The following is an 11,361-nucleotide window of genomic DNA, read 5'->3' as shown; positions in this document are numbered from 1 at the left end:
TAGAGGACATGCACCTGTATATAAAACCCACGCCCTATAGTCCGGTGCTCCTTATGTGTGTGTTAAATACAGAAATGACACACATAACTGAGACTGCGCCTTTTAGTACGGTGCACCTTATGGTCGTGAAAATCCGGTAATCTTTTCTTTTAAATACCGGAATAATGAAAGAAGTGTAGCCTTTGTTCATCCGTAGGCAGGATTTCCTGACACAAGAAAGAACTATGTTCATCTGTGAAAAACTGTTGGAATGACAGTACATCATAGGAGCTAGAACCTCCTATTCCTACACTTTTTGCAGGATCAACAGTAAGAACACTATTGTAGATGGGAGGACCTCTTGACTGCTGTGATGCATCCGGACAGCCTTCAGCCTTCTGGACGTCATTACGGGATGGAAAAGCTCACTGTCCAATTAGGACAAGAGCCTTCAGAAAAAGAACTCCAAAAAACAGAAATTAAATAAATGTAGTGAGCGGTTGCAGCTCTCCATTCTGAAACCCAAAACATATGAAGGTGTGAACATCTGCATGTTTCACACATATTACACGTGAGGAAATAATGTAATTTTGTTACATTTTGTAAGATGGGCTGTGTCTGCATGTTCTGTATAGTGTCAGATCCGAATGTCAGGAGGTCTCTATACTAAATTACATTTTGTTAGGAAGCAACCTGCACTATTCAGACAGCAATTATCATGGCGACCACTGACGCGCTTCCACATTGGCTAAAGTGTTCTAACCTATTAGCCCAATTTGGATTGAGCCTCAGACTTACAGAACCCTTTGAGACAGGAGTGGGTTGCCGCAAATTTTATCAATCCTATGTGAATTTGAAAGCATACACCACCCCAATGTCTCATTGTTAGTACTCATGACATCAGCTTCGTTTTTCATTTGTTCTGAAATTCCTTTAGATCCTACTTCATGTCGTCAGACAGGTTCTGTTTAAATCATTTCTACACTTTTCACACATTCCTATAATTCAGGCCTGATTGCCGATAAAACTGACTCAAAAAATGCAGTTAATCACAAGTGGTTCATTCCTATAATAAACAATTCTGCAAGTATAACATAGAAGACTAATGATAGTTAAGATGTGATAAAAAAAAAAAAAAAAAACAAAAAACAAATGCAGCTCACCGTGAGATGGAGAAAAGACGTCATCAGCAGCATTCAGACACAGCATTGGCACCTGCACAGATTTCAGCTTGTGTACAGGACTGGCGTCTCGGTAGTAGTCATCATTAGAAGGATACCCAAACATGATGGAGGTGAACCTCTCATCAAACTCCCGGATAGTCTTTGCCTGTAGAGATTCGATAAAACTCCTTGATTCAGTCCGAGTTTAAAATGACGTGGGTACTTGACCATGACGTGTTCTTACCTTCATGACATGATCAATGTCGTAGCACTTTTCAAGCACCGGCCTATGTCTGCAGAGAGGAACATCAGTCTTACTTTTCGCTAACTCCAGACTTAGACGATTTTCTTACGAATATAAGAATTTTTCTGACAGAATATTTCTATATCTAAAATTATTCTCTTAATTTTTTTTTCTGAAATGTATCTCTCTATATTTTGGTTTTGCCTAAAATGGTTCTAAAATGAAATCTACAAATAAAAAATCTGTTATAAAATATGAAACTAAAGTGTATAAAACAAAAAGACCAGCAATAATATATTTAAAAAGGAGAAACAAAGTGAGCCAAACTGTGACAAGCACCACTATAATAATTCTGGGATAAGTTCATGTTCAGTTGTTACTAAAAAAAACTAAAAAAACATCAGTGAAATATTCTTCACACATATAAACATATTAATGCATATGAGTGAGTGTAGTTTGAGAGCAGCATTTTAGTGTTGTGTTAGTAGCTGGGCTAATCCGGCTCTCGCCCCGGCTGACCTGTGCACAGAGGCTTGTAGGCAGCTGGTGAGGTAGGAGTTGAAGAGGAAACGATCCAGGGGTTTTTCTAGTGACGCAGTGCACTCAAACACATCCCAGCCAGCTGAGAAGACCATGACCCCTTTCAGGCATGTTTTCCGGCCCTTACGTCCCAAGTAGTTTGCCAGCATCATCCTGAAAAATGGAAAAAGGCCATCTGAAGGAAAGCAGGAATTCCATTTCAAACTAATTTCTTAATTCACAGGATTAGGATTTAGCATTGCCACATAGCACTAAAACATGCTTACAAAAAAAATGATATTGCTAATGATGTTTTCATGTCTGCCAGTCTGAAATGTTTCTTTACCCTCCCATTGATACACCAGCAGCCATCATTGGAGCAGCTTCATAGGTTTTTTGGATGTGATCAATGACCGTCTCCAGATCCTCTGTGTTAGCAGCGCAGTAGGTCCTTGGGGTCTGAAAAGGACAGCAAGACTAAATCAAAGGTATCTGTCTGCCTGACTATCTGCAGGACAGATATTATGAAGAATATACTAGAGCAATGTGTAGATATTTATGGTCCTCATACAACTGAAGACTTTATGGGTTGAGAACCTGCTGTATGAGTTTTGCTAAGATAAATAGGTGCTGTGCCTTCCAGTTGTCATGTAACAGACACATTTAACTAAAATATAGCTGCATGTTTAAGCCAAACTAATAGCAAAGACTGAAAGATATCAGGAATATATCTAGTGAATGTGAGTTTATTGCTATTTATTTGTTTTATGTTTTTTTTTTTACCCCGATCAGTTTCCTTTATCCCATTAAAATAACTGAAAGTCCTGTCAAAATGAACTTAATAACTACTGGCAGGTGTGATGAGCCCCTGGCTGCAGCTTTAACAGTTAATTTTTTATTAGAACCTCAGCAGCTTTTGTTCATGAAAGCAAGTTTCATACTGTTCTGTTTTGCAAACAGCATAAACAGAGATTAGAAATATAATGACAGAACCCTAACTTAACACTCAGAACTACCAGGACATTTACTTAGCTGAGCATGAATATATTACACTGTGTGATGGACTGAAGACTAGGGAAGCAGCTAGTTTCATATTTACTCTTTGAAAGGACATTTGTATATTTCATATTTTTAATATCCAACCCAGGTGTCTCATTTTTTCTGAGCATGTGTGAAACAACTCCACAGTTACACAAAAAGAAAATCAGAAATACTTCCGTGTTTTAATTGAAGTCAGCAGATGAGCTATGTTTTAACTCTTAATTTTCTAGTCTAAAAAATAGTAAAAAATTTACATTGAATGACTTATATTTACAAATGTTATATTTAACTTTTTAGTAAAAATGAATGAGTTAAGCCAGGGATACACTGCGAATTTTTGCCATTTTCAGGAAGATTCTCCAGTCATGTGAGAATTTTTCAATGGGACGAGTTTCAGCCTCATCGTGCGTCGTAAAGTATACAGGAGGTAACGAAGGGCAATCAGCCTCTCACAACCACCTCCCGATCAGGCATCGTAAGGTCGGGAGAAAATCAGACCGGCCTCACATTGTGAGAACATACATTGCAAGCTGTGAACTTTTAAACCCTGCGGTTTCGTCATACAGTTTGAGCTGTAGCTGCTTGCAACAATATCGCACAGTGTATGCCGGGCTTTATACTATCAGTAAGAGCCAGTTACTTCATATTTTAAACCAGCCAGCTGGCTAACAGAACCCAATTAACAAGGGGACTACCTCCAGATGCTGTTTGGCTTTTTAAGGTCCCACAATTAAAATTCATGGCCACACCCATAGCAAGGTAAATTGAGGTTTTTCCTCATCTGCTGGTGCTTCACGTATTAACTCTTGAAAGGGGCAAAAAACTCACAAAGGTAAAGTAAATGTAAATGAGTACAGCTGGAGCAGGAAACTAACATAAACAGCAGTGGTTTCATATTATTTACGGGCAAATACTGCTGGATTCAACCCTTTTTTCTGATAACTATAAAGCATATTGTTAATCCCAGATTTGGATTTAGAATCATGTTTCTTTCTTGTCAGAAATGAACCACATTCCTCCAAAATATAATTAAAAAAAAAAGTAACATCAGTAAACATTTTGAAGGAAAAGGAATAAGTTAACTTTTTAATTCAAAAACAACAAACTGCAATGTACAAAAATGCAATGTACAATGTGACCTTTACTGTAGCTTTAGGCAAATTTCAGCTGGAGATGAATGATTTATCTTTGGTGATGAGCAACATGGTCACAATGATTAGAAGCATGTGTGGAGTTTTCATTTTAGGCTAATGAATCAATTTTTCCAGGGAAATTAACAGGTTAGACACCTGAGCAAAGGCTAAAAAGTCTTACTGACAGGAGCATATAAACTGTAAGTGAACTAATTCTGTAAAGACTTCACACTCTAGGCAACTAGGAGCCAATAATACTTTGTAATCCTTCACAAAATTCACATTTGTTGGAGGGAAATCCTGAACAGTGAGGGTGATTCAGAACAATTGGACACATTAAACAATAGAGGACATTTATTACAGCTACACCAAGAACACAGTCACAGAAATGTAGCAATGCTATTTCATTTGCATAGACTTTAGTACAAATTCCAACTAAAGCAATGGAGAACAATCCTCCTTTTCTAACACTTGGTCTGGTTCCAAGGTTACAGAGTCCAACTCCTTGTTTTAGTATGAATGCAGCTGAGTCAACAGCTTTCAAGATGCTCCCTACAGCAACAAGGGTTTAAATCTATGTGACGTCGGATTCTTTATTTTCGCGTCTCTATCATCTAAAGACAGTGAGCAAGTAAGAAAATATAAACCAAGCAAACTTGTCTGCATGTTAAACGGAAGACAAGAAAAGGTGCTCGATCTGAGCTTGTGCTGCTTACTCATATTTCTAAGGATCTCTATTCAAATAAACTACGTTTCTGCAACTTAATCCCTGCTGTGCTCTGTCCATGTAGTTTACCTAAGGGCTATCCTGTATGTAAGCTGGTGACACAGACTGAAAACTAAAGTTTCATTCATTTATTGTTCACATATGTGTAGTTTGGATTACAGGCAAATGACATGGGAAATTGTTTGATGCTCAAAGAGAAAATCATAACATGTCATGAATTCTTACCAGTAGAGTTTCACCAGAGACGCCTCTATTGTTGAATACCACACACCTGTAATGGTAAAAAAAATATATACATTTGTGGTTTAGTGTCATTTTTATTAGAAACTTCGCAATTTTATTGTAAATAACAGTTGGATGTTTCCAGCTCCTTTCGACAGACTCCTCATAAAATAATTACCTGATCTAACGTACATTTTAACATAGAAATAGAACCCATGGTGGGATGTCTTTAAACCAGTTTACTCCTTAATGGTTTTCAGGGTTTTCTTACCAGCTGCTGCAGTTTATATATTTATTCCAGAAGCAATACTAAATATGCCTTTTTAAACCAGTTTTTTTGCAAAAATAGTTATGTTATAAAACACTGAATATTTATAGTCATATCAAATAAGTTATTTGTTCAGATTGGTCTTGTTTGTCAGATTCATATACCTTTTGAAAAAAGCCTTTAAACCAGCATTAAAAAATACTAATTATCATTCAGCCCACATTTCTGTGTAAAAACAGTTTCATTGGTCTGATGTAATGTTCTAATCTTTATTGCTGTGCATTCATTAGGTTTAAGTGAAAAGATTATATACTCAACAGGCATGAGTGTTTGAAATATTCACTTTGAATTAAGTCTCTGAAAGGAATGGGATTTTCAGTAATAATCCAGTTTATTTATTACGACTACAAACGTATATATTTCTGTATGAGGTCATGCTACTGCAGAAGCAGATTAATTAATAGAGAATTAACTGTCCAATTAGGTGCATTACATATACAAAGACAATTTTGGTATTTCTTTTTCATATATTTCTAGCAGAAGCTTAAAAGAAAAATGAAAATCAACAACTTTTCAAAGGAAAACATTAACTGACTTCAATATAGCTTTAGTTAAATATTCTTTAATAGAAATATAATCAAGATCTGAAAAAGCTCCCAGCTGCTTAGAAATCATGTACTACAAATTAAAACGGTGTCAGCGTCTTTCCTCCCCACATTTCCTTGATCATCTATTATCTGGCGGAGTCAGTCCTGCTGTTTTCTACCAGTGCAAGTCAGCAGCATTGTGCAGCGACTGAGGTTGGGAGGGAGGAGGCGGGGCAGCGACAGAGGGGTGCTTAAACATACTCTGCAGCACAGAAGCTGGTCGGAGCTAAGCTGCAGAAGCTTGTACAGGGATAAGCTGTAATTAATTAAGCTACACGGACAACCGTGAGCGGTGGAAGATGCTGAATATGCCGGCTCTCTTCCTCCATGTCCTCCCAAATCCGGGTAAAAGAATGAGAACAGGGAGCACAGAGACAAGCTGTTCAAGATGGTGAGAAAAGGAGGAGAAAGGGAAAAAAAACTGCATCCCTATGCAAGTCCTGAAGCTTGTGCAACGTCTGGCTATTTAGAACAGCTCTTCAGAAAGGCTCGAGCTGCCCACTTTGTTAGTGCACTTCACCTAAAGTAACCCTGGGGCAGGATTCTGATTACCAATCTTAAAAAATGCGTAAAAGATGGAGAACACTGCATTGGAATATGGGTAAAAGAGCAAAACATATCATGCTAGACAGCAGATATCAGTTTAAGTCTGTAATTCAGTGTCGTTGAATGTCTGTGCAGCAATGGGCTGCAGCCAGTGTGTTTGGCCAAGACCACCCACCTATAACCCAGATCCCGGCTCTGTTGGACCATGTGCAAAATGTAGGATTCTCGGCTGGTGCCAGTCAGGCCGGGGAGAAGGAGCACTGTAGGCCTGGTGGCAGGGTTGGGATAAGCGAGGCTGCCATCGTTGTCAAACCAATCCACAGATATCTGTCCTCCATCTGCTGCCTTAATAAGCTCACTGCAGAGAAGAGAGAGAGAGAAAGATGCAACTCAGCAGCATGGCTCGTCCTGAAAATGACCTCTCATCAGCATCCGTATATGTCCGTCTCTTTGCTTCACTTATGCGTGAGCATCAGGTCAGGGATCCTAAAAACCTTTCCATTTCCAACTTCCATAGTTTTCCAGAATCTAACTTCAATCACACAATATCAGATAAATCTTTAATTGAAATTTCAATGCTGAAAAATTCAAATGACAATATTAGTTATAATTAACCCACATTTCCCTGACTTTCCTTTCTTTACAGCTACATGAAGTCCTCACAATTTTTGTTATGTTTTTACAATGAGTGACACTAAAGATACACACTAAATCATGGCAGTGTGTGGTTCTCTAAGTGTCCAAATATATTAGAAATGTAGAAAATTAATCCCTGAGAGCCGAAATGAAGCAGCTGACTATATACATTGCATTGAAGCAGGCTTATGATTACCTTTATTGACATTGATATTGCAGTGATTATGCATAGATGCTCTATAATGGGCTGGTGACCTGTCCTGGGTGTACCCTGCCTCTCACCCACTGACTGCTGAAGATGGGTACCCGCTGCACCTCGGCAATAATATTAAGGTACAGGCAATGGATAGACGGATACAACTTTAAGACATTGAGAAACAAAGTCTGGAATACAAAAGGCTTTTTACACTTTTTTCTTTTTATTTATTTTTTTTGGGTAGAAACACTGAGACATGCCCCCACCTCCCACACGTAATAACAATTATGATGAAAAATGGTGCAAATTATAGGAAAAGTGGTGATTAACTCCATCCTCTACACTATCTAGGCTTTCAGATGAGTTCCAGGTAAACTGATTACTTCATTGTATCTTCCCCAGAGCTGACAGTCAGAGGGGAATTTGATATATGAGCAGAGTATTCACAGACAGCTGCCTTATTTGCCTTGTGAACATCTTTTCAGTCGACTCTGCAACATGTGGTCAGTTACATTAAAGAGGCTAATGCACCAGTAGCTTCTTAGGGCCATCCGGTTTCTGCACTGTAGAGCTGGATCCGGGCAGCTCAGGAGCTAACGTCTTTTTATACACTGCAGTGCTTATAAAACCATGCTGCCAGCTGGTGAGAAACTCCACCAGATTGAGGTGAAGGCACCAGTGTGAAATTACAGAACCCTGTGCTGAAATATACACCAGAGGCAACACTTTAAATTCAAGAAGGCCTGATACAGAAACATGCACACAAAGTGGGGAAAGGTGTATCGCTTACAACAAACGGCACCATTTCACATCGGCCGTCTTTGTGTCAACCTTGGATAAATTCATTAAAGCACTAGGAGGTTGTCCAGCACTTCCCTGAGGAACATTTCAGAGTACAGCAAATGTGACCATTTTTCTTACCTCGCTTGATATAAGGCATCTGCACTAAGATGGCTATACAGTACACCTTGGGCACCATGGGAGTACAAGTCTCCTTGACAAAGGAGTGCATTAGAAGCGTGAATGTAGTTGGAACAGAAAGCAATACATCTTACACTTCAAATAGATAATACAAATAACGGCAGTTTTAATTCTACCATCACGTCTGTTGATTTTTGTTGGGATGTTGAACATAGAGTCTAATAAGATCAAATTAGGAGACGCCTCAAACGCAGATTGGAATGGCAAATGAACCGTATATGGTGTGTTATTTATTCTATAAATCCATTCTTTAAAGACCACAAACATGATCTCTGTATTTATCTAACCACCACCTTACACAGCACTGATGGCATTAGTACAGTTTAGAACTTTGGACAGTGAAATAATTTAAATATGACCCTAGAAGGCAGTAATATATTGCAGCACCAATAAAGACTAATGAGAACAGGATAAACCTCAGGTAAAACAAATAATATTATCAATATAGAAATTGAAATGCACTAAGACAAAAAGATTAATGGAAAATAAAACTAATACAACAATAATTGCTTTAGTTAAATCTGAGCAAATTTCCTTTAAAGGGTATTAGGTACTTATACAAACTGAATTAAAAGATCTGTTCTTCTTGGCTCTTTAGTTTGATTTGAGATTTCACAAGAAACTAGAGAGTAAAAATAAAAAGTCAACTTATGACAGAGAAGGACTTACTTTCTATAAACCACTCCAGGTTTGGCGGTGACAAAAGGTCTCAGCAGAGTTTGGATCCGACTCTCCCAGCACCAAAAGGTTGGGTAGTAGGTCTCCGACACCACTGGACATTGCTCCTTTAAAAACTGGTAAAACTGCTTACCACCAGAAATAAGCTGAGGTTTCTGAAAATGAAATCAAAATACAGTTTTGCAGTAATTCAAGTAATGCAGGACAACATTAGTTCACATGTCTAATTGTGATGATAAGGGATGCCCTGGTTTGATATTCAAAATCAGTATGATAACATCCAAAATATTAATATTAGATTACATCATCCTTCCTTTAAACTCTCTGATATAAGCACATTGATAGAGACATTCTGCTCCAGCATACAGCTGGAGCTTAATCACTTCTATCCATCAGTGCTTGTATTCTGCACACAGACCCAACGTGATAAAAACAACAGGAGCTAGTGCAAAAGTTGCCATTGTTGTTAGGGATAGTTTAGGTAACTAAGTGGTTCCCAAAACTTATGAGGTGGTTACACTATACAATGAAGTCAATTCAATTCAGTTTACTGATATAGCACCAATTCACAACATATGTCATATTAAGGCACTTAACAGAGACAATTCATCTAGATCATACAGTCGGATTGGTTTAAAGTTTTCTATAGAAGGAAAACTGGCTGATTGATTGATTCAGCAATCCCTCACACCAAGCATGCATGTAGTGACAGTGGAGAGGAAAACTCCCTTATTCCTTAACAGGAATAAACCTCCAGCAGAACCAGACTCAGTGTGAGCAGTTATCTGCATATAAACACCCTTCTTTATTTAACCAGGTTTTCCTAACTACTCCTCTTGTTCTCTATACAAATTTTCATTCCAAACGCGCTCCATGAGCTATAGCACCTCGGTCATGATTATCTACACCAGGTTTAATGGTAAAGAAATGTGAAAGTCCACCTAGCTGCACTATTGGACCCAACAGCACACTCTAAAATGACGTACACAACACTGAAGTTAGAATCACCTTAACCTTAATAACTGTCAGTTGAGCTTGGACTTATTTTCTTTTGGGTATACCCATAACTTTAGATATTTTAACATTGACTAAATTAAAACAAATCTATGAAGACAACACAACAGCTTGTGTGGAAATAAACCAAATCTTCATCAGGCTTTTTCTTAATTTCCCACTTATTAAACTAAAAACTAAAAACTGCTCACATTTCATTTCTCAAGTATAGAAAAAAATGTGTATTTAAAGGACACAAAAATAAGATATGGAAAACAACAAACTGTCTGTTATTGTGTAGATTTAGATATGGTTCTCAAAAGGAACTTGCTATCACACAAAAAGATAAAATAGTAGGGATATTTTGTTGGTATTTCACTGAATAAGAAATATTCAGAAATTCCAATGTTTTTTTTTTTTTTTACTGGCCCTCTTTAAATACAAAAGCAACAGTTATTAGATTCATTTTAAAAGTTTGTCTGAACTGCTTCATTTAAAAGTCTTTAAACGCTCAAATCAAAGTGTTTTCTCAGTAATGATAATAAGTTTTTTAATTAACATTAACACTTTACGTTTTTATGAGTCAGGAAAAAAAAGGGCCCTTTCAGACCTATGGAGGTTCTATGAGCATTTATTGACTCGTTGGCTTGCAGGTATAACCTGGGGGTAGAAAGGTCTCTAATCCCATTTCCATTTTTATATACAAAAGGCGGCGTGGGAAGGCTGTTTTATTGGATGCCAATTTCCTTTAAATTTCATATCAGGCAACTATTGTTCTATAATTTAAAAATATTTGATACATTTTAAATCACACGGTAAAACAAACATAAGAAAACAGGGGCAAATAATTTTAAATAGTATAACAATTTCATTACTCGTAAACATACTCCTGCACTTTTACTTGCCCATTTTATAACAGGCAATTTAAAGATAAAACCTCCAAACGCGTATTTCACTGGACGGATTTAATATTACTTTTATAAACTACAAACATTTGTTAATAACATTAAAGTCATTTATCACAAAACATAACTACGGAAAAGGCTAGGGCCACTGAAAAAATAAAAAAAGTTAACTGATTCTTACATTTTATTTCAGGATAATGTGAGAAAAAGTCAGAATTCTGACTTTAATCTCAGAATTCTGACTTTTTCTCTCAGAACTCTGAATTTAATCTCAGAATTCTGACTTCAATCTCAGAATTCTGACTTTTTTTTCTCAGAATTCTGACTTTAATTTCAGAATTTCGACTTTTTTCTCGGAATTCTGACTTTGATCTCAGAATTCTGACTGATTATTGACAGCTAACAAACATGTTAGCATTAAGCCATAGCCATGTCTGTTTTAAAGATTAAACTAGCTCTTAATCGCCTTCTGCTCTTCCATTA

The 11,361-nt window shown here is 37.3% G+C and overlaps 1 protein-coding gene across 1 annotated transcript in view; it reads right to left on the bottom strand.

Annotated features, from left to right (window-relative positions):
- The window catches only part of abhd3 (abhydrolase domain containing 3), a 15,347-nt gene that overhangs the window by 2,776 nt on the left and 1,210 nt on the right, over positions 1 to 11,361 (bottom strand). Inside the window, exons 2-8 of the mRNA XM_015369883.1 lie at positions 8,972 to 9,135; positions 6,665 to 6,847; positions 5,032 to 5,077; positions 2,252 to 2,364; positions 1,906 to 2,079; positions 1,387 to 1,435; positions 1,143 to 1,308 (exon numbers count right to left, since the gene is read on the bottom strand). Of these exons, the coding sequence (XP_015225369.1) occupies positions 1,143 to 1,308; positions 1,387 to 1,435; positions 1,906 to 2,079; positions 2,252 to 2,364; positions 5,032 to 5,077; positions 6,665 to 6,847; positions 8,972 to 9,135 (895 nt within the window). The remainder of the gene's footprint in view (positions 1 to 1,142; positions 1,309 to 1,386; positions 1,436 to 1,905; positions 2,080 to 2,251; positions 2,365 to 5,031; positions 5,078 to 6,664; positions 6,848 to 8,971; positions 9,136 to 11,361) is intronic.

Source organism: Cyprinodon variegatus, unplaced genomic scaffold (assembly GCF_000732505.1).
Source record: "Cyprinodon variegatus isolate N-32 unplaced genomic scaffold, C_variegatus-1.0 Scaffold39, whole genome shotgun sequence".
Classification (NCBI taxonomy): domain Eukaryota; kingdom Metazoa; phylum Chordata; class Actinopteri; order Cyprinodontiformes; family Cyprinodontidae; genus Cyprinodon; species Cyprinodon variegatus.
The sequence above is the reverse complement of the archived record's forward strand: the minus strand, read 5'-3'. Positions and strand labels throughout refer to the sequence as shown.